The following is a 24,184-nucleotide window of genomic DNA, read 5'->3' as shown; positions in this document are numbered from 1 at the left end:
AAGCCTGAAGATAGCAAGTTCACTGCCCCTCATTAATCGCTGTGAGCTGTGAGTTTTAATTAAAAAGGAAGAGAATTTTGTAAACGTGAAACAGCAAATTCATGGAAATGCCGAGGGGAGGAAGACAAAGAAGCAGCATTCTGATCAGCAAAATGACCACCTGTGCAAAGCCTGTGGACTTTCCTAGGCTTTCCCTCCACCCATAACACCCTTTTCTTTGTGTCTATCTGTGTATATGTGTGTGTTGGGAATTTTATATGTAGGTTAGAGTTTTAACAGGTAGAGTTATGTGTCAAATAATTATATTGTTTTTCTGTAGTTTGAATTTATCTATTTGCAATAAATTGCAATTCTTAAATTGGTGGCTTACATTTTAAATTCAAATATCTGGTCCATGCTTTTTGTCAATCTGGATCTAGAAGACAGGCAGATTGGGGAATTTTGACTACTTTTTAAAATCTTGAACTTTAACTTTTGAGATGACTCTGGTAGCAGTGGAGCTTGGTTTCCAATGTGTGACCTCAGTGGGACGTATCAAAACAGTTCTGGTAACTGTATGGTATACACTAAAGGGGGTACAATGGAGAAGTTTTAAATTCATTCATGGAGTGTGAGTATCACTGGCATTTATTGTCCATCCTTAATTGCCCAGAGGACAGTGAAGGTTCAACCTTATTGCTGTGGGTCTGAAGTCACATGCTGATCAGACAAAGTGAGGATGGCAGTTTCCTTCCCTAAGGGCATTAGTGAACCAGGTGGGTTTTTCTGACAGTACATTCATGGCCAGCATTAGACTTTTTCTAACTGAATTGAAAATCCACCATCTGCCATGACAGAATTTGAACCCAGGTCCACAGAACATTATTTGGATCCTTGGATAAACAGTGATAATAGGGTTGCAGAATGAAGAATGAGTAAAGATTGGATAGACTAGGGGGTTCTTTTCCTTGCATAGAGGAAACTGACGGGCCATTGAATTGAGGTGGGAAAAGTTTTAAAGGACTAAGTGTGAAAAGGAAGAATTGATTTTCTGAGGAAAGTGGTTATTTATAACCTTTCTGAGTCAACATGGAAATGATGGGTGAAAGATGCTAATGGCATGGACTAAATGTTGTAAGTTTAAACCTTATTCAGTGATCTCTCATTGTCGAAATGTTACTTGGAATCAAGGAATTATCTTTGATCATTTTTACTCCAGATGTCCAAAAGAGATTAGAGGACGGGCTGCTGAACTCAAAAACGGCTTCTTTTCTGCGTGTGAGACAGATCCCAAGTCAGGACTGCCAAAAGGGGATTGTAACTTTTATCCAGAAATAAACCAGAATGTATCCTCATCAATAATGTTCATCCAGGCACTGCCAAATGTAAGTAAAGTTGCTGGGAGTAACGTTTCTCTAATATTGCTAACACTCTTGTTTCCCAGATCACCCCTGCAAGATCTCCTCAGAATAGTATTCTTGGACCAACTATCCTCAGCTGCCCATCAATAACCTTTAGCTAAAAGGACAGAAGTGAGGATGATTATACTGTGTTCCACTCAATGCATTATTCCTCAGCTAACTACGTGGTCTGTAATGCAGACAGTTAACCCTGGATCGCATCCACAATTGGCCTGAAATGTAGCAAGTCATATTTCTGTGATTCAAATGCCTGGCAGCATCTGTAAAGAGAAATGGAGTTAATGCTTTGATCCAATATGACTCTTCTACAGAACTGATCAAGCCGCATTGATTCTGGACAAGCTAGTTAGAGGTTGGATAGTCTCAGAATGCTTCTGATAAAATTTCATTGAACTGAGACATTAAGTTCATTCCTTGCTTCAGATTTTCATGTTTTTCAGATTTCCAGCATCTGTGGTATTTTCCTCTTGTTGGATAGTCTCACATTTTGACTCCCCAAAGTCAATGATCATTTCCAAAAAGAGAGAATCTAACCACCTCTCCTTGCATTACCATTGCTGAATTCCTGAAGGTTTCTGAAGACTTGCCATATAAATAAAACAGAAAGTGTTGGAGAGATTCAGCAGGTCCGTCAGCATCTGTAAAGAGAAGTAGAGCTCATGCTTCAATCCAATATGGCTCTTCTACAGAATTGAACAAGGCACGTTAATTCTGGACAAGCTAGTTAGAGGCTGGATAGTCTCAGAATGCTTCTTATAAAATTTCATTGGACTGAGACATTAACTTCATTTCTTGCTGCAGATTTTCATGTTTTTCATATTTCCAGCATCTGTGGTATTTTCCTCTTGTTGAATAGTTTCACACTCCCCAAAGCCTCTCCATCACGAACAAGACACAAGTCAAAACTATGATGGGATGCCTCCTGTGTGACTGTAACAACAAAGCAGCTCAATACCATCAAACACAAAGAAGTCCATTTGGTCAGCTCCATCAGCCACTTTAAACATTCACTTGCCCCACTATTGACACAAAGCGGCTGGATTGTGTACCAGTTGCAGGATGCAGTGTATTTATCAATAAGGCTTCTTCAACAGGTCCTTAAACTTAAACAAATGAAGTAGATAAATGGTGTTGTGCCCAAGACTTTGGAGGGGGGGGGGTTTGGAGGGGGGTGTGCACTCCCTCCCTCCAGAGCAATCCAGGACAATATAAATATGTATACTTTACCCAGTTTCTAATATGGCCAACTATACTTTATCAGTATTAAATTTAGAATCCAAAGGCTCCATCAAACAGGTGTCTCTAATAAGGAACAACATTATTGATTTATTATAAAACAAAACTTGTTCAAGAACATCCAATCAGAAGTCTTAAAGTATAAATCTTCCAAATAGCCATACATAGGTCAATTAAAAATAAATAAAACACTCTGCAGAGTTAAATTTTGAAATAAAAATGTTGAATAATGACTAACTCTTGAAGGAAGAAAAGGTAGGGAATAAAGAATAAGGATAAGGTTTTCAAACTGCTTCCTGACATATGTACATCAAAGACAGTAAGTCATCACTGATCCTTGCAGATGTAATTTATTCGATCATTGCCAAGAAGTATTGTTTGAAAGGCATTCCAGGAGAACAAAATCGACGTTTCAGGCAAAAGCCCTTGATTCCTGATGAAGGACTTTTGCCCGAAACGTCGATTTCGCTGCACTTTGGATGCTGCCTGAACTGCTGTGCTCTTCCAGCACCACTAATCCAGAATCTGGTTTCCAGCATCTGCAGTCATTGTTTTTACCTAATTCCAGGAGAACAGCCCACACAATGTTTGGTTACTACACTGGTTGAAAGGCAGAGAATGAATTCAGCAACTGAATTCCAAACAATTTCAACAGCCATAAATCAAGGCATGTGATTTCCAATAAATCACTGTAAGTAATTAACTTCAGCCCTGTGACTTCCAAGAAGTGTCTTTAAAAAAATGTTCTAATGTGTCATTCAGTAACACTTCTAAGAAAAAGTTTCAAGTATCTTCCAAGAGTTTACCAACAAACAACTTTCTGTAATTCTTTAAACATAAATCGTCAAAGAAGCTATTGATATTGAAGAATCTTCATAATGACAGCACATTCACCTCCAGGTTCTCCTCAAAGTCCAACACCAATCATAACTTTGAAAATGATCAGTAATCCTTCATTATCTTTCATAGGTGGTACAATGGCTCAGTGGTTAACACTGCTGCCTCACAGTGTCAGGGGTCCGGGTTGATTCCTGCCTCAAGTAACTATCTGAATGGAGTTTGCACATTCTCCCTGCATCTGCATGGGTTTCCTCTGGGTACTCTAGTTTCCTCCCACAATCCAAAGATGTGCAGGTCAGGTGAATTGCCCATGCTAAATTGCCCATTGTGTTAGGTGCATTAATCAAGGGTAAATATAGGGCAGGGGAATGGATCTGGGTGGGTTACTCTTCGGGAGGTTGGTGTGGACCTGTTGAGCCAAATGACCTGTTTCCATACTGCAATTCCCTAACGTTACAAAGGATACAGACAATTGACACTGCCATGATTCAAGAAGGTGAATCACCATGTCCCTGTCATAGTCAATGAGATCCCGCCAGAGATATCTATACTGTAATAATTAATACAAAGGTAAAGTGAAGTTTCCATCGTCCAACCAGGCCAAGACTGTTCTCCCATTGGATTGAGGCAACGTGTGATGCCCAAACCAGACAGACACCACAGCTCAGGTGAGGGTAAAGGTTGACAAGGACAGCCCTTCATGGAAACCTCAACCAGTGCGGGAATCGAACATTATTGCTGTCACCTCTGTGTCATAAATCTGCTGTCCAGCCAACTGAAGTCTTTGTACTGGCAGCAGTGCTCTGGGAGAATTTCACTTTGATGGAAACCTGCAATTTCATAGAATCCTGACAGTGTGGAAAGACACCATTCAGTCCATCGGGTTTGCAAAAACCCTCCATAGTGCATCCCACCCTAACCCTGTGACAGCCTGTGCACCTCTGGACTGTGGAAGAAAACCAGAGCACCTGGACAAAACCCACACAGATAGATGGATAACATGCAAACTTCACACAGTCAGTTACCCAAGGCTGAAATTGATCTCAGGTCTCTGGTGTATGAGACAGCTGTGTTAACCACTGAGGCACAGTGTCATCCCCTCAATTCCTGAGCAACACTCTCCCTTTTCTACTACAGATGGACGTATATACTCTTCATTGGAGTGAGCAGGACTTTCCACATCTCCAGCTTCCTCCTGCAGGCTACACCAAGCCAAGCCTGTGAGATTGATGATAATGTATAGTTTGGTGTCTTTAGCATATCAGATACATTAACAGCATTGACTGGAGAAAAGCAGGATGCAACATTCAATATTGAAGCAATTCACAGTTATGTCCTTTTCTTGTTTAAAACAGGTATTGTAATGTTATCAGCAATTGAGGGATACATTTTTAACTCTGAGGGTAGTTGTAAACTTACATTGTGGATACCTCCTTGTCAGACATCTGTGTGATATCGGAGAGAATCAATGCAATATTGATCCTGTGGTCTTCACAACAGGCGGGTGACTATCTCCAACAGTATTCTTCCTGGGAATGGAAGGTAAAAATAATCCATCCCCACCTCCAATCTATCTGAAGCCCCTTTAATCTGTTGCATCTTTTTTTCTAAAACATCCAGGTGATTGAATTCTGTGACGATAAGACTCACAATCCTGACGCACCGAACATGCAAAACAAAATGTGCAACTTCAGGAGCACCTGGGACGTAATCAGCAAGTCGGAGGATTTCCGAAACAATCCCTCACCCTACAGTGGTTCAGTGATACCAACCTTTACACTGCTACAGGCCAAACACCGTGTGGTGTGCTTAGTCCTTGATGTCTCTGGGAGCATGGGCTCGGTAAGACGTTTCATAAAATTTATTTCACAGGAAGTACTAACTTATACACAGGTTTGGGCTCTTGTGTGGTTTCGCACAGCAAGTTAGAGGAGGTCAGAAGCTGGATATTCTGAAACTAGTAGCTCATCTCCTTACTCCCAGATCCTCTCTGTCATCTACAAAGCACATATCAGGAGTTTGATAGAACACTGCATTTTAGAGCAGGCATTGGTACAGTGGCAATGTCAGGGTGTTAATGTAGAAAACCATGCTCACGTCCAGAGACATGCCTTCAAAGGGGAAGGCAATGCCATGGCTCCTGTTTCAATAAAATATTAATGCAGAAACTCAGCAAATGTTCTGGGGACCAGGGCAAACACTCACAAATAAATTCTGGAATTAAAGATCTCCTGATGACCATGAAGCCATTGTCAATTGTCTGAAAACCCCATCTGGTTCACTAATGTCCTTCATCACCGGTCAGACACACAGAGGTATGTTGAATCTCAATTGTGCTCTGAAACGGCTGAGCAATTCAGTTGTATCAATCACTACAAAGCCTTAAAGAAACAAAACCAAATGGATCACCAAGCATCGACCTAGGCACTGGAAATGACAATGGGAGAAACAACCCAGCTGACCCTACAAAGTCCTCCTCATTAACATCTGGGGCTAGTGCCAAATTGAGAGACGTATCTCGAAGGTTAATCAAGCAACAGCCTGACATAGTCATCCTCATGGATTCATACCTTACAGACTATTTCCTAGACATCACCATCCCCCTCCCTGGATGTGTCCTGTATCACTGACAGGACAGACCCAGCAGTGGTGGTGGCATAGTGGGTAAACAATCCAGAAGGGGTTGCCCTGGGAGTTGTCGACATTGACTCCGGACCCCATGAGATCTCATGGCTTCAGATTAAAGATAGGCAAGGAAACCTTCTGCTGATCACCACATACCACCCTCCATCGGCTAATGAGTTGATACTCCTACATGTTGAACAACAATTGGAGGAAGCATTGGGAAAGGCAAGGACACAAAATGTATTCTGGGTGAGGGATTTCTCTGTCCACCAGCAGTACTGATTTGAACTGGTCGGATCTTAAAGGACATAGCTGCTAGATTGTGTCAGCAGCAGTGATGAGGGATCCAACAAGAGGGAAAAACCATTACTTGACCTCAATTTTACCAATTTGCTGGCTGCGCAGATGCATCTGTTCATTACTGAATCAGTAAGAGTGAGCACTTCATGATCCTTGTGGAGACAAAAGTCCCGACTTCACATTGAGAATAACCTCCATCATGTTGCATGGCACTAACACTGTGCTACATGAGACAGATTTCAGACAGAGAGTGTGGTGCTAGAAAAGCACAGAAGGTTAGGCAGCATCCGAGGAGCAGGAGAATTGACTGAGCATAGGTCCTTCATCAGGAATGCAGTCCTTACTTTCTCCTAGATTTTGGACAGGTCTACCAACTCAAGACGAGGGATTCATGAGGCACTGTTACCATCAATAGCAGCAGAATTGTCTCCAGCACAACTTGCAAACTCATGGCTCGGCATAGGTGAGGTGCCACAAGACTTGAGGATGGCTAAGAAGGTGCCACTCTTTAAGATAAGTGGTAAGGAAATACCAGGGAAAGGTGAACCTAACATCAATGGTGAGCAAGTTGTTGGCGGGCATCCTGATGGACAGGACTTCCATGTATTTAGAAAGTCAAGGAATGATTAGGGATAGTCAACATGGCTTTGTGCAGCGGAATCATCTGTCACTAACTTGATTGAGTTTTTTTGAAGAGGATTGATAAGAGCAGAGCAGTGGACATAATCTATATAGGCTTCAGTAAGACGTTTGACAAGGTTTCTCATTGTAGACTGGTTAGCAAGGTTAGATCACACAGAATAGAGAGAGGACTAACCATTTGGATAAAGAACTGGCTCAGAGGTTGAAGACAGAGGGTTGTGCGATAGGGTTGCATTTCAGACTTGAGGCCTGTGCCCAGAAGTGTGCCACAAGGATCAGTGCTGGGTCCACTGCTTCTCGTCATTTCTATAAATGATTTGAATATGAACATGGGAGGATGATTAGTACGTTTGCAAAATTGGAGATACAATGGACAGCAAAGAAGGTTACCTCAGAGTACAATGGGATCTTGATCAGACTGACTAACAAGCCAAGGAGTGGATGATGGAGTTTAGTTGAGATTAATGTGAGGTGCTGCATTTTGGAAAAGCAAATAAGGGCAGGACTTGTACATTTAATGGTAAGGTCCTGGGGAGTGTGGTTGAACAAAGAGACCTTGGAGTGTGACAGTCACAGGTAGATGGGATAGTGAAGAAGGTGTATGGTATGCTTGCCTTTATTGGTCAGTACATTGATTGTAGCTGTTGGGGGGGTCATGTTGTAGCTGGACAGGATGTTGGTTAGGTCACTTTTGGAATATTGTGTGCAATTCTGGATTTGTGCTAAAGAAAGGACGTTGTAAAACTTGAAAGGGTTCAAAAAATATTTACAAGGATGTTGCCAGGATTGGATGGTTTGAGCTATAGGGAGAGGCTGAATAGACTGGGTCTGCTTTCCCTAGAGCGTTAGAGGTTGAGGGATGATCTTATAAAAGTTTATAAAATCATGAAGGGCAGAAATTGAGTAAATAACCAAGGTCTTTTCCCTGGGGTAGTGGAATCCAAAACATAGGTTTAAGATAAGAGAGGAAAGATTTATAAGGGACCTAAGGGGCAATGTTTTCATGCAGAGGATGCTGCCTGTATGGAATGAGCTGCCAAAAGAAGTGGAGAAGGCTTGTACAATTGCAACATTAAACAGACATTTGGACAGGCATATAAATAAAGAAGAGATTAGAAGGATGTGGACCAAATCCTGGCAAATGGGATTAGATTAGTTTGGGATGATCTGGGTCAGCATGGACAAGTTGGGTGGATGGGTCTGTTTCCATACTGTACAGCTATATGACTCTATAACTCTGTATCCCCGACTGAATCAGTATTGTCAAGCTAGGTGATAAACCCTGGTTCAGTGGAGTTTGCAGGACGGCATGCCAGGAGCAACCCCAGGCATATAAAGCAGTGTCAACCTGGTTAAACTATCAAACAGGACTATTTGTATACCATAAACATTGAGCAACAAGTGATAGACAGAGCTAAATAATCCCAAAGCCAATGGATCAGACCAAAGCTCTGCAGTCCTGCCACAACCAGTCATTATTGGTAGTGGGCAATTAAACAACTCATTGGGTGAGGAGGCTCCACAAATATCCCCATCCTCAATGAAGTAAGACCACAACACATCAGTGCAAAAGGTAAGATTAAAGCAAGCTTCCGCGAGAGAGTTGAGTGGATCATCCATCTCAGCCTCCTCCAGTGGTCCCCAGCATCACAGATAGCAGTGTTCAGCCAATTCCATTCACTCCACATGATTTGAAAAAATGATTGGAGACACTGGATACTTCAAATGCTATGGGCCCAGACAACATTCCTGCAATGGTACTGAATTCTGCTCCAGAACTTGCTGCTCCCTTAGCCAAGCTCTTCTAGCACAGTTCCAACACTGGCATTGATCCAACAATGTGAAACATATTCCAGTTATGTCCTGCACATAAAAAGCAAGACAATACCATCCCATCGGTCCACTCTCGATCATCAGTCAAGTGATAGAAAGGGTCATCAATAGTGCTATCAAGCAGCACCTGCTCAGCAATAACCTGCTTAGTGATGCCCAGTTTCTGTTCCAACAGTGTCACTCAGCTCCTGACCTACTTACAGGTTTGGTTCAAACATGGACAAAAGAGCTGAAATGGGGTGAGGTGAGAGTGGCAAGTTTTGACATCAAAGCTGTATTTGAACTAGTATGGCATCAAGAAGCCCTCGTTAAACTGAAATCAATGGGAATATAGAGGCAAACTCTGTGCAGTTGAAGTCATACCTGGCTTATAGGAAGGTTGTTGCTGTTGTTGGAAGTCAGTCATCTCAGCTCCAGGACATCCCTCCAGGAGTTCCTCAAACTGGTGACCCAGGCCCAACCATCGTCAGCTGCTTCATCAATGGTCTTGCTTCCAACATAAGGTCAGAGGTGGGGATGTTCGCCAATGATTGCACAATGTTCACCATAAGCTCAGCACCATTTGCAACTCTTCAGACACAGAAGCAGTCCATGTTGAAATGCAACAAGATCTGAACAACGTCCAGGCTTAGGCTGGCCTCTGGAACTACTTGGAAAACTTTTATCTACCCACCTCCAAAACCAGCGCTCGTCAAACATTCCAGAAGATTCCCCCAGCCTCTGGAACTACTTATACACCATGAACCATGCGGCTGGTGCAGCTGCCACTCCCACGCTGATTGATGATGTCACTTCCGCCCCCATCGTGGCCACTCCCACAACCACTTCTGTGCCTCACAATTCTTCATGCACCACACATGGCATCACTTCCGCCCCCCACATCATCGCTGATGTCACACGCTCAGTGACGTCCGCCACCCCTACTGCCATGTCTGCCACCACTTCCGCCCCCACCAACACCACTCACCTGCATTCTGCTGACACGCCCCCCACAGACCCCACTGTCACTATCCCCAACCCCCAGAACCCTGAGGGGAACACCACCCCTGCTCATGACTCCACCCCCATTCCCCCCATCATCACACCCACTCCAGTTACTGACTCCTCCCCCACTCCCAGCTCCACACCCACAGCAGATCCTAGCTCCCAGTCCTGCCGAGTTTTCACCATCCCTCCAGAGCTTCCCCTCACTGAGGACGAACGATCAGTCCTCAACAAAGGATTCACCTTCATCCCCTTCCGTCCACGCATCAATGAATTTAATACACGTCGTGACGTCGAACACTTCTTCCGCTGCCTCCACCTCAGAGCTTACTTTCACAATCAGGACTCCCGCCCACCTTCCAAGGAACGCCTCGCCCACCTCCAACACACTGCATCCACCTGACACCCCATGCTGGCCTATTACCAGCCTTCGACCTCTTCATTCCCAACTACCGCCGGAACATTAACCGTCTCAACCTGTCTACCCCTCTCCCCCACTCCAACCTCTCACCCTCACAACGTGCAGCTCTACAAACCCTCTGCTCCAATCCCAACCTCACCATCAAGCCAGCGGATAAAGGGAGCATGGTGGTAGTCTGGCACACTGACCTCTACACCGCTGAAGCCAAATGCCAACTCGAGGACACCTCTTCCTACCGCCCCTTTGTCCATGACCCCACCCCCCCCCATTACCAAACCATCATCTCCCAGACCGTACAGAACCTCATCACCTCACAAGATCTCCCACCCACAGCTTCCAACTTCATAGTCCAGGAACCCCGCACTGCCCAGTTCTACCTCCTTCCCAAGATACACAAGCCTGACCACCCTGGCCGATCCATTGTCTCGGCATGCTCCTGCCCCACTGAACTCATCTCCACCTACCTTGACACTGTCCTATCCCACAGTCCAGGATCTCCCCACATACGTTTGAGACACCACCCACACCCTCCATCTCCTCCAAGATTTCCATATCCCCAGCCCCCAATGCCTCATCTTCACTATGGATATCCAATCCCTCTACACCTCCATCCGCCATGACCAGGGCCTCCAAGCCCTCCGTTGTTTCCTCTCCCAACGTCCCCAACAGTACCCTTCCACCGACACTCCCGTTCGTTTGGCCGAACTGGTCCTCACCCTTAACAATTTCTCCATCGAATCCTCCCACTTCCTCCAGACCAAAGGGGTAGCCATGGGCACACGTATGGGCCCCAGCTATGCCTGTCTCTTTGTTGGCTACATAGAACAGTCGATCTTCCATTATTACACTGGCACCACTCCCCACCTCTTCCTCTGCTACATTGATGGCTGCATTGGCACCACCTTGTGCTCCTGCGAGGAGTTGAGCAATTCATCAACTTCACCAACACATTCCACCCTGACCTTAAATTTACCTGGACCATCTCTAACATCTCTCCCCCCTTCCTGGACCACTCCATCTCCATTTATGACGACCGACTTGACACTGACATCTTTTATAAACCCAACGACTCCCACAGCTACCTGGATTACACCTCTTCCCACCCTACCTCTTGCAAAATTGCCATCCCGTATTCCCAATTCCTCCGCCTCCGCCGTATCTACTCCCAGGAGGACCAGTTCCACCACAGAACACACCAGATGGCCTCCTTAGAGACCGCAATTTCCCTTCCCACGTGGTTAAAGATGCCCTACAACGCATCTCGTCCACATCCCGCACCTCCACCCTCAGACCCCACCCCTCCAACCGTAACAAGGACAGAACGCCCCTGGTGCTCACCGTCCACCCTACCAACCTTCGCATAAACCAAATCATCCACCAACATTTCCGCCACCTCCAAAAAGACCTCACCACCAGGGATACATTTCCCTCCCCACCCCTTTCCACCTTCCGCAAAGACCGTTCCCTCTGTGACTACCTGGTCAGGTCCACGCTTCCCTACAACCCACCCTCCCATCCTGGCACCTTCCTCTGCCACCACAGGAACTGTAAAACCTGCGCCCACACCTCCTTCCTCACCTCTGTCCAAGGCCCTACAGGAGCCTTCCACATCCATCAAAGTTTTACCTGCACATCCACTAATATCATTTATTGTATCCGTTGCTCCCGATGCAGTCTCCTCTACATTGGGGAGACTGGACACTTCCTAGCAGAGCGCTTTAGGGAACATCTCCGGGACACACACACCAATCAACCACACTGCCCTGTGGCCCAACATTTCAACTCCCCCTCTCACTCTGCCGAGGACATGGACCTATCATCTTCATCCCCTCCCCCACTCGCCTATTGTAATCTATGCTACTTTCTCCCCACGCACACCCTCCTCTAGCTTATCTCTCAACGCTTCAGGCTCTCTGCCTTTATTCCCAAAGAAGGGCTTTGGCCCGAAACATCGATTTTACTGCTCCTCGGATGCTGCCTGAACTGCTGTGCTCTTCCAGCACCACTCATCCAGAATCTGGTTTCCAGTATCTGCAGTCATTGTTTTTAACCTGCCAAATGGCAAGTAACATTCAGACCACGCAAATGCCAGACTGCGACCAGCAACAATAAGACACAATCTAAACATTTCCCCTTGACATTCAATGTTGTTACCATTGCTGAATCCCCCAATGACAATATCCTGGGGGCTACCACTGATGAGAAACTCACTGGACTTACTATATAAACACAGTGACTATTAAAGCAGGTCAGAAGCTAGGAATATGTGATGAGTAATTCACCCTCTGCACCCCCCCCCCCCCCCTCTCCCAAGCCTGTCCATCACCTACAAGGCACAAGTCAGGTGATGTAATGCTCCCCACTGGCCTGGAAGAGTGCTGCCCCAACAACACTCAAGAAGCTCTACACCATTCAGGATAAAACAGGATGCATAATTGGCACTACATCCACAAGCATCCACTCCCTCCACCACTGAGGCGAAGTAGCAAGATGCATTGCAAAAATTCACCAAAGATCCTCAGACAGTACCTTCCAAACCCACACCCACTTCCATTTGGAAAGATAACGGCAGCAGGTATATGGAAATAGCACCACCTTCAAATCCCTCTCCAAGCCACTCACCTGACTTGGAAATATATTGCAATTCCTTCAGTTTGACTGGGTCAAAATCCTGGCATTCCCTCACACAAGGCACTGTGGGTTAACCCACAGTGGTTCAAGAAGGCAGCTCACCATCACCATCTTCTCAAAGACAACTGGGAAGGGACAGTAAATGCTAGCCCAGCCAACGACGCTAACATCCCACAAAAATGAATTCTTTACAAAATCCTGCTTTGGAAGAAATTTAAATTTGATCAAAAAATAGGGACTTAAGAGCCAGTCAAATGGCAATCATAAGCAATGGATTCACCTATGCCCTTGAGGGAAGGAAATCTGTCAACGTTAACTGACGTACATGTAACTCCAGTCTCAGAGACTGTAGTTGACTTTAACTCCCCTTGAAATGCCCAGCAAGTCATTCAGTTCAAACGCAATTAGAGATGGGCAATAAATACTGCTGTTGCCAATGACACCCACATCTCATGCGTAAAAAGGAAACATTTGCTTGAATTAATGCAGCCAAGACAATCAACAGAAAAAAACCTTGAAACAATCTCGGGCATAGCAGACTGCTTAATATAACTTTAAATTACGTTTAAAGTAAGATTTATGAAAATTAATTTATAAATAAATCAGGTAAAAGGCAGTGAGCTGCAAATTACATTGTCTTATTTTATTCAACAGGAGAATCGTATTAACAGACTCCGACAAGCAGCTGAGATATTCTTACTTCAGATCATTGAAACAAAATCACAAGTTGGAATTGTCACTTTTAACAGTGCTGCAGCTATTCAATCACATTTGAAAATGATTGATAATGAAGGTGTGAGGCGTCAACTTGTCCAATTGCTACCTACAACAGCTGATGGGGGGACAAATATCTGCGCAGGAGTCCAGGCTGGTTTTCAGGTAGAAACTGAAATGCTTCAGCAAACTTTAGTAACTCATTTTACATTTCAGTTTTCCCACGTTGACAATAACTTCACGGCGTTGCAGGTACTTCGTGGTGATGACAGTGCTACAAATGGTGATGAAGTTGTTTTGCTGACTGATGGGGAGGACAGTGGGATAAGCAGTTGTTTCTCGGAGGTGGAACAGAGTGGTGCAGTTATCCACACGATAGCATTAGGACCGAAGGCAGACGCAGGGCTGGAACAGATGTCAGCAATGACAGGTAATAAGGACACAAAGAATTTCTCATGAATTCTTGGGAGAGGAACACAACCGCAAGCCTTGTTGTTTTGAGTTCTGTTCCCAACTTTTATTGTGGTGGAAGTATTAACAGGTTTAAAATGAATTGGGTGGCCCCTCAGTGAAAATATTGGACAAAGGAATTTCAAGTGAGAGCATCCCAATTACTGGGCAGACTCTGATGAGAAGTTGTTGTACTTCATTCCTGGTGCTATCCACAAGCACAGCTCACAGGAAATTGTGTGACACTGGAAAAGCACAGCCGGTCAGGCAGCTTCCGAAGAGTAGGAGAGTCAACATTTCAAGCATAAGCTGATGAAGGGCTTATGCCTGAAATGTCAACCATCCTGCTCCACGGATTCTGCCTGATTTGCTGTGCTTTTCCAGCACCACACTCTGACTCTGCAGCATTTGCAGTCCACACTTTTTCCTATACTTGATTCTCCAAGCTACTTACTACTATTGCAGGCAATGGGAGCATGGTGCCTACCACTGGCATTTTAATTCTTCCTCTCTCAACCCCATCCACATTACAGCTGCTAATCTGACAGGATGAATATCAACGTTCACATATTCAATAGTTTTATTCCAAACAATTTTGGCAGTTACTGTCACATTGCAGAAATCTCTGATGCCTCCTCCTTCATTTAGGTCTCAATTGGCATTGTCCATTGACCATGTATTTGATCCATGTTTATAACTTTCTTACCCTCTCCATTCTCTAGGGGGTCGACAGTTTGCAGCCACTGATAGTGTGAATGCAATTGGATTAAATGATGCCTTCTCATCATTAGTATCTGGAAATGGTGACATTAGTCAACAGTTAATTCAGGTCAGTTTTCCCTCAGATAGTGACTTTCTCATTATCTGTGTGTTAACTTAACGTTAGATTCAATAGATCCATTTCTTTGGTCCCAGCTTGAAAATTTTGGAACGAAAGTTGAAGAAGACAGTTGGTTGAATGGAACAGTTTTCGTCGACAAGACAGTTGGGAATGACACATGTTTTGTCATTACATGGCAGAAGCAGACACCAGATATGTTTGTATATGACCCCAGTGGAAAGATATATAATAGCAATGACTTTAAGATTGATAGTACAACATATTCGGCTCGTCTGAGCATTCCTGGAACTGCACAGGTAGGGATCAAAACATCTCCTTCAACTCTTTATTGTCTGCAGTGTACATTGTATCCCTTTTTCAGTTTTCCAGTTTTCCAGTTACTAGAAAGCAGCTTGTTTACTATCAACCATCATCTATTTCATTATGTCATAAGAGTCTATTTCATAAGAGTCCATTATGCAGATCAGTCTTTTACATAATCTCTGCCATTAGTCAGTTGAGCACATAGTACAAATGGAATGAAACAAAGTGGCTATGTTACAATTTGAAATGTATCCCTTCTGCATGATACAGTTTCCAATGCATTGGTGAGGACATGGGTATTAGGGTCATTCAATGCCATTGAGAGCCTTGGGAACCCATGGAGGCATCATAAGCGAGGATAATCCTGAGTTCACCTCAATTTTGCTGACACATTTTCAAGTAAAGAGTATTAAACACTCTAAAGTGCTGTAGGGTATGCTAAAGACAGAGGTTGGTAAATTTCCAGATGTTGAAGACATTAAGAGATATGGAGATAGTGCAGGTCAATGGCATTGAGGTAGAAGATCATCCGTGATCTGGTCAAATGACAGGGTAGAGTTGATGTTCTTAATTCTCCTGTTCCTGAGTGTACACAATTTGATCAATGGTGCCTCACTGTCATGTAAGAAAGACAAGACAGTCCCTTAAATGACTTCTGTCATTCAGTGAGACCATGGCCGATTTGTATCTTAAATCGATGTACTCAGTTTGGTACCAAACCCCTTGACATATTTGCCTTTGAATAGTCATTGTTCTCAATGTGGAAATATTTAATATTTAAGCAGCAAAATTCTAAATTTCAGTTAGTCCTTGTGTGATTCCTAGCTTCAGCCCTTTACAATTGATCCATAACAGAGTCATAGAGGCATAGAGATGTACAGCATGGAAACAGACCCTTCAGTCCAACTCATTCATGCCAACCAGATATCCTAAACAAATCTAGTCTCCTTTGTCAGCAGTTGGCCCATATCCCTCTAAACCCTTCCTATTCATATACCCCTTTAAATATTGTAATTGATTCAGCCTACATTACTTCCTCTGGCAGCTCATTCCTTACACATTACCCTCTATGTGAAAAAGTTGCACTTTAGGTCGCTTTTACATTTTCTCCTCTCACCTTAAACCTATGCCCTCTAATTCTGGACTTCCCCACTCCAGGGAAAAGACCTTATCTATTTACCCGATCCATGGCCCTCATGATTTCATAGACCTCTATGAGGTCACGCTTCAGCTTCCCATGCTCCAGGGAAATTGGCCCCATTCTATTCAGCCTGTTCCTATAGCTCAAACCCTCCAACCCTGGCAACATTTTCCTGAACCCTTCCAAGTTTCACAAAATCTTTCTGATAGGAGGGAGACCAGAATTGCCAATCTTAGAGTTATGCCCCTTGTCTGGATGTTTCCAATGAAGGCGACAAAATCCTTTACTCGCCATAAACACACCATTAAATCAACCTGAATCTTTTATACTCAAAGAAAAACTGTCTCAGATAAATTTGAGCCGATATTCTAAAGACAAAGTTAGCGAAAGCACTGAGATCTTCCAAGATGTCTTATTTATCCAGCCATTGAAAATGAATATTTGAATTCCAGACAGGACATTGGAATTATGGTATCCGGAATTCTGGCATTGAACAGGTTATAACTATCTCAGTGACATCCCGAGCAGCAGATGAGAAAGCTCCCCCGGTGACGGTCCATGTGCACATCAGTGAAAAGGATTTGGAAGGTCATTGGACAATTTACGTACAAGTCAGTCAAGGATTCTCGCCTGTCCTGTTCGCAAATGTGACAGTTATTACTGAACGACCCACTGGCCCTCCAATCGAACAACAACTTTGTGATAATGGCCTGAGTAAGATTGATGATGTGACTCAATAAAGTAGAATATATATTTACAACTGTCAGTACCTGAAATTTAGATGTATGTAATTATAACTTTGAGAGCATAGAATATATTACAGAGTAACCTCTGATGGCCCTGTTGACTGCTCCTGCACTCAACAGCAGTGGTCACAGGGAATATGTGCATTAAGCACATTGACTCCGGACCCCATCAGTGCTCATGACATCAGATAAAACATGGGCAAGAAACGCTCCTTCCAATTTGCTACATACCAACCCCCCAACCCCCAGCCCTCAACTGATGGCTCAATGCTCCTCCATGTTAAACAACACTCAACACCATTCAGGACAAAGCAATCCCTACTTGATTGGCACCTTGTCCACAAGCATCCATTCCCTCCACCACTGGCAATTAATAAAAGCAGTGTGAACTATCTACAAGATACATTGCAAAAATTCACCAAAGATCCTGAGACAGCACCTTCCAAACTATGGCCACTTCCATCAAGAAGGACAAGGGCAGCAGATACATGGGAACACCACCCCCTGCAAGTTCCCCTCCAAGCCACTCACCATCCTGACTTGGAAATATATCATCGTTCCTTTACTGTCACTGGGTCAAAATCCTGCAATTCCCTCCTTAATGACATTGCAAGTCGATCTTCAGCACATGGATGTCGAGTAATGGAAGAAGGCAGCTCACCAGCATATTCTCATGTGAAACTAGGGACAGGCAATTAATGCTGGCCTAGCTAGTGACACCCACATCCTAGCAGTGAATATATTTTAAAAAATAACTGCTGCCTGTTTTTTCTTCAGATTCAGACAATAGGCATTGACTTTCTTGGCTACCTGCTCCTACTCCTGTCTAAGGATGGGTCTTGAGGATCTCATGGCTCCATTCCCTCAAGATCCATGGTGTCTCTCCTCCTCTGCACCTCCACCACAGAAGGCTGGCTTCAGCACCTTTTCCCTGCTCAATACACTCTTGAATGCAGTGACAGCCAGCAATGCAGGGAACGTTAGTTTCTACCATGTACACGCGATGGCAGCAGAAAGTTAATGTTTCCTATCTACACTAGACTCGGAACAAGCAGCTCATGAATCACAGTGCCTGAGAAGCAGCACAAAATCAATTTTTAACCCCCAAAGTTTCTTTTAAAACAATAAACAATGTAAAAAAACCAATATGTTACATTTATAACAATTCACAAAACATTTGAACTTAGAATTCCTAGATCAATTTGACTTTGCACTTGTCATCAGTGATATCAGTGCCAGTCCAAACACTGTGCAATTATTCCATGCTTCACTCAGTCTGCAGCTATTTACCTTTTCCTTGCCTTTAGGTGCTGACACTGTCAAAAATGATGGTATTTACACAAAGCATTTCTCTAAGTATTCTGGATATGGAAGATACATCTTTAAAGTACGTGTGCTGGGAGAGGAAGGGAAGACAAAAACAGCAATCCGAACAGGAGGACATTCCTTTTACATACCAGGCTACACAGAAAATGGTAATAACATTTGGTAACAGCAAAGCAGAATGTACAGGGATACCATGGCAATGGTGTATGCTTTATGTTGTGGTAAACCATTGAGTTGGGAGCTCTCCATATTCTTTGAATGCTATCTATGATTGGAAAGCTACTTCACATAATGCTTAAAGTTTTGTAGCATTCATTGAAAGAGGTTCTCCCAGCCTTTACAGCCCATGAAAAGTGAAATAATGATATTACAGAGTCATAGAGTCCTACAGCACAGAGACAGGCCTTTCAACCCAAACTATGAATGCCGACCAAAATGTCCATCCACGCTAATTCCCTGCACTTGGCCCTTTCCTTTCCAATCCATGTATTTGGCGAAATGGCATGGGGAGGCAATGGCCCAGTGGTTTTATCATTGGACTGTTAATCCAGAGACTCGGTTAATGTTCTGGGGACTCAGGTTCAAATCCAGCCACGGCAGATGATGTAATCTAAGCTCAGTAAAACCTGGAAGTAAGGATTTAATGACAACTGTGCATTCATTGTCAATTGTTGGAAAACCCCATCTGGTTCACTAATGTCCTTCACGGAAGGGAGCTGCCATCATTGTCTGGCCTACATGTGACTCCAGACCAGCGGCAATGGGTTGACTCTTAACTCCCCTCTGGGCAATCAGGGATGGATAATAAGTGCTGCCCTGGCCAGTGATGCCCTCATCCAATAAATTTTTTAAAAGCCTATTAAATGTTGTTAATGTACCCACCTTAACCACGTCCACTGGCAGCTTATTCCATATGGGTACCACCCTCTGTGTAAAAAAGTTGCCCCTCACGTTCCCTTTTATTCTTTCCCATCTAACCTTAAACTGATGCCCTCCAGTCCTTGATTCCCCAACTCTGGGAAAAAGAGTGCATTCACCCTGTCCATACACCCTATCCATACCTCTCATGATGGATAAGAGGTGAGGGGAGATACAACTGATAGTTTATTTACTCCCGCCTTGCTGTGATAATATTGCCTTCTATTGTTGCATATCTTTTAAACAGTGTTTTAATTTAATAGCCAAAATGCCAGGAGGGTAACTACACAGGTGGGAGGGAGACAATTGGGCTTCCTATTACCATCTTCCTACTTCCAGCCTGGTAAATCCATGCCCCACCACTACTGGTGTTAACCCAAAAGTAGGCAGAACACCCCACCATATGGGCACCATATGGTAGGTTTACTTGCAGGCATCTGGGTGCAGACATTGCCTCAAAGCCACTCAGAGCTTGAATGCAGGGTTGAATGTTAAAAATGTAGGCTTAATTGTTAAGGCATCAAATCATGCTGCTTGAGAGCATTGGTGCTGGGCACATAGTTTCCCTGCTCAGGAAATCCATAAGTATGCATCATTGATGATATGTTGTTGACCATTTCAGATTGAGATGAAGCCAAATTTCATCAGTGAGAAGGTGTTGAATCTTTGGAATAAAAAGCGATGGTGCAAGTGAAATACAGCTGCGCTGGCCACATCTGCGTAGAGGGAAACAGAGTTAATGTTTCATGAAGGATATCCTAAAACGACTTGTGCTAATTCAGACTTTGTGGTCTCGGTCTAATTAGGATATAAATGTCTTCCTTTTCACATAGGCATTATTCAACCAAATCCACCAAAACCTTCAGTCAATGTGGATGATCTTGACGCTGACATAGGAGATTTCAACAGGGTCAAATCAGGAGGAGCCATTTCAGTTACTGAAGGAACACTCAATGTTGACATTCCACCGTGTAAAATCACAGACCTACAAGCAACATTAACTCAAAATAAAGTTATGTTGGAATGGACTGCACCAGGAGAGGACTATGATGAAGGAGCAGGTAACTGCTTAAACATTGGCCACTTAGAGCATAGAACAATACAGCACACTACAGACCCTTTGACCCTTGATGTGCTGACCTTTTATCCTACTCTAAGATCAAACAAACCAATATACCCTACATTCTCCTATCAACCATTTGCCTATCCAAAAGTCATTTAAATGTCCCTAAATATATCTGACTCTACTACCACTGCTGACAGTGCATTCCATGCACCCACCACTCTCTGTGTGAAGAACCTACCTCTGACATCTCCCCTAAACTTTCCTCCTATCACCTTAAAATTATGTCCCCATGTTTTAGCCAAATCCACCCTGGGAAAATATCTCTGGCTATCCACTTTATCTAAGCCTCTCATCATCTTGAACACCTCTATCAAGTCACCTCTCATTGTTCTTTGCTCCAATGAGAAAAACCTTAGGTCCCTCAACCTTTCTTCATAGGACATGCCCTCCAGTCCAGACAGCATCCTGGTAAATCTCCTTTGCACCCTCTCTAAAGCTTCCACATTCTTCCTATAATGAGGCGACCAGAACTGAACACAATATTCCAAGTATGATCTAACCAGGGCTTTATAGAACTGCAGCATAACCTCAAGGCTGTTAAACTCAATCTCCCTGCTAATGAAAACCAATACACCATACGTTTTCTTAACAACCCTATTAACTTGGGTGGCAACTTTGAGAGATTTGTGGACATGGACCCCAAGGCCTCTCTGCTCCTCCACACTGCCAAGAATCCTGCTTTTAACCTTATAATCTGCATTTAAATTTGGCTCTACTTATATAGATATTTCCTTAGTGGGACTGAATTGAACAGATTGTTGGTGAATGCTGACAAACAGTGGAGATATTCTACACAGATGAAATGCACTCACCAGAAGAAGAGAGGAACTACGTTAAGACTTGGTGAAATGGTGGAATTAGTATGTAACATTGGCTGCTTGTGTTCTGCTTTGATCAATAAATTGTGATGTTTGTGTTATGATGTAACAAGTTGCTGTTTTCCCATGAATGGTAAAGCTCCCCAAGGATGGTATTCTACTGTTTGAGCCCCTTAAATGGGCAATATCCACTTACAGCTTCATTCTGCTGCTGCTAGTATTAATCCAGTGGTGGAGGAGGGACCCCATTGCAGAAGGCACAATAAGCAAAGCCTAGTGTACATGCTTGGAGCTTTCTAGAGAATTTCTGTCTTTCAATAATACTGAAATGAACACAGCATTAAGGGCTTATGATGGAGGAGGTGCTGTCCACTGGCAGCCACCCCTCCCATTGCACTCCACGCTCCCCCAGCTTGATGTTTAATCCCCCAGCTCCCCCACCCAGCAACCCAACATCCAGCAACCCACTTCTTGCCATCACTTACCTGGGTCCTTCATTGGCCCTCAGGTGTATACAGTACCAGCAGCAGCCAATGGTTCCCCAATGGCACTGAGGGACAAGGATGAATTGGATGGCAGCTGTTGGTAGATGGATTTTTTTCCAGCTCACCGCACCCCATCATCTTAAAAACCATTCCCCAATCCAGGCTCACCACAGGCCTGTCACATGCCTGAGGAGCTTAAGATTGTGGCCTGCTCTCCTGCCACATACCAAGACCCTGTTGTTTAAGCCAGGTTCCACCCTTTACCTCGGTTTAGAAGTCACCATTGTTTAGTTTAGATGTGAACACATTAATTTCTTCTCTCTCTTCTTTCATTTCTCCTTTCCATAGCGTCCCGCTATGAGATGAGAATGGGCTATCACCTCCTCCAGCTACGGGACAACTTCACAGCAGCTGCCCTGGTTAACCTCACCAACTTGAATCCACGTCCATTTGGCTCAAGGGAAACATTCACACTTGTTGCCGAAAACACGAAACTACAAAACGGGACAACGCTCTACTTCGCTCTCTACACCTATGATAAACAGGAACAGTCATCTGAAATGTCTAATGTGGCCAAGGTTTATGTCTTTGTACCTGCACCTCTGGTTGAGCACCCAAAAGGCAGTGGTGTATGTAAGGTGATTTGGATTGTGATTGTTGTTGCAATTCTGGTGTGTTTGTTCATTGGGATTGTCAATTGCCTGGTTCAGCAAAAATGCAAAAGGAGAACTTTTGTATTAGTTTAATATCCTTGCTGGCGGAATGAGCAGGGAGATGCAATTAATTGGTCTAATTATTCAAACACTTAATTAGATTACACTGTATGTTATAAAGATTTGGTGCTGAAGGGTTGTAATCCATGAATATCCATGGTATATCTCCAACATTCATGCTATTTTCCAGGGATTTCACAGCTTTTTGACCAATGTTGTGGTGCACCTTTCCTCATTATTGGCTTGGAAGAGATTAGAAGCTACTTGGGTAAATGTAAGAAGGATGTTCCTGACAACCAGGGAGTCCAGAACCAGGGTCACAGTCCAAAGATACAGAGTGGGCCATTTAAGACTGGAATAAAGAGAAATGTCTTCACCCAGAGCATAGTCAGCCTGTGGAATTCTCTACCAAAGAAAGCAGTTTTGATCAAAACATTGAATGTTTTCAGGGAGTTAGATAGAGTTCTCATGGCTAGAGAGTATGGGGCAAAGTGGGAACAGGTAATGAGTGGGATGTTTAGCTGTGATCACATTGAATGGTGGAGTACACTGGAAGGGATGAATATTCAACTCCTGCTCCTTTTTTCTGTGTTTCTCGCTTTAAACTGAAATGGTATGACAGACACAGTCCAGGGGACATAAGCTTTGGTTATCATCCATCTTTGTATCTTATTTTTTGGAACTTAGGCAATTCTACATGCTCTTCCATTCTGTATAATTGATTTAAAAAAATATTATTTCTGTTCTTTCCTTTAATAAACAATATATCTTGCAATTAGAATGTTGTTTTCTTAGAGAGGCTGACACCATTAATAAGAAACTCTTGAAAAAAGGCCTTACAGCAACATTATCATTTGAAGTAGATTCTCACAGAGAAAGTTTTCTGAAAACTAGTAGTAGTTTCCACACTACTATCACCAATAACAACAATGTGCAGCTAACTGCCTCTTTTAATATATACATCAACAAGGATCACAAATGGAAATATGAATCGAAAGGGAAACACAATGATGGATGGAGGGATTAGATGATTGAGACTAAAAGAGAGATTGCTGGAGAACTTCAGCAGATAAACATGAGTTCATGTTTCGGAACCTGAAGAAGGGTTGCTGGACCTGAAATCTTAACGTTGTTTCTCTTTCCACAGATGTTGCAAGACCTGCTGAGGATTTCCAGCAATTTCTATTTTTGTTTCAGACTTCCAGCATCCTCGATTCTTCGATTCTTGTTTCAATGGCTGAGAGTCTGGTCAGTGAGATAGTGAGGAAATGTATAAGGGGAGAAAAGTGAAGAGGAGCACGGGGAAGGGGGTTGGGGTCAGGGAGGTCTGACTGGCTGATCCAGCTGAAATGTCACTGATGACCACCAGCCACAATTGAATCAAGTGATGATACACTGAAATGTCAGAGACTGCAACCAAAGCTCCAATGGATAATATGAGCCCTCCCGCTTTGCAAACAAAAGAAAAGGATAGCAAGTGGGGTACTGGTGGAACTCAGGGTGCTTAGAAGTGCCCAGAAAGAACAAGAGGAGCCAATACAGACCAATGCAAATGAAAGAGATGTGCAAATGGAATTAATGGAAGAATAAAAATAAAGCTATTGTGGATGAGTTAGGAAGTTGGGGATGATAGGAGTCCTTTGGAATAGTTGTGTTTAGTGTTACAGATGGGGAGAGATGTGGGGTAGTTC

General features: G+C 43.6%; 1 protein-coding gene across 1 annotated transcript in view; it reads left to right on the top strand.

Moving 5' to 3' along the window:
- LOC132818549 (calcium-activated chloride channel regulator 3A-1-like) overlaps nucleotides 1–23,143 on the top strand; it is a 40,045-nt gene extending 16,902 nt beyond the window's left edge. Inside the window, exons 5-14 of the mRNA XM_060829606.1 lie at nucleotides 1,199–1,364; nucleotides 5,097–5,318; nucleotides 13,567–13,791; nucleotides 13,879–14,056; nucleotides 14,799–14,905; nucleotides 14,992–15,213; nucleotides 16,814–17,075; nucleotides 18,415–18,582; nucleotides 20,185–20,412; nucleotides 22,129–23,143. Of these exons, the coding sequence (XP_060685589.1) occupies nucleotides 1,199–1,364; nucleotides 5,097–5,318; nucleotides 13,567–13,791; nucleotides 13,879–14,056; nucleotides 14,799–14,905; nucleotides 14,992–15,213; nucleotides 16,814–17,075; nucleotides 18,415–18,582; nucleotides 20,185–20,412; nucleotides 22,129–22,526 (2,176 nt within the window). The 3' untranslated portion in view covers nucleotides 22,527–23,143. The remainder of the gene's footprint in view (nucleotides 1–1,198; nucleotides 1,365–5,096; nucleotides 5,319–13,566; nucleotides 13,792–13,878; nucleotides 14,057–14,798; nucleotides 14,906–14,991; nucleotides 15,214–16,813; nucleotides 17,076–18,414; nucleotides 18,583–20,184; nucleotides 20,413–22,128) is intronic.
- The last annotated feature ends 1,041 nt before the right edge of the window (nucleotides 23,144–24,184 follow it).

This window comes from Hemiscyllium ocellatum, chromosome 9, assembly GCF_020745735.1.
Source record: "Hemiscyllium ocellatum isolate sHemOce1 chromosome 9, sHemOce1.pat.X.cur, whole genome shotgun sequence".
Taxonomy (NCBI): Eukaryota; Metazoa; Chordata; class Chondrichthyes; order Orectolobiformes; family Hemiscylliidae; genus Hemiscyllium; species Hemiscyllium ocellatum.
This window is presented reverse-complemented; position numbering and strand designations above follow the sequence as displayed.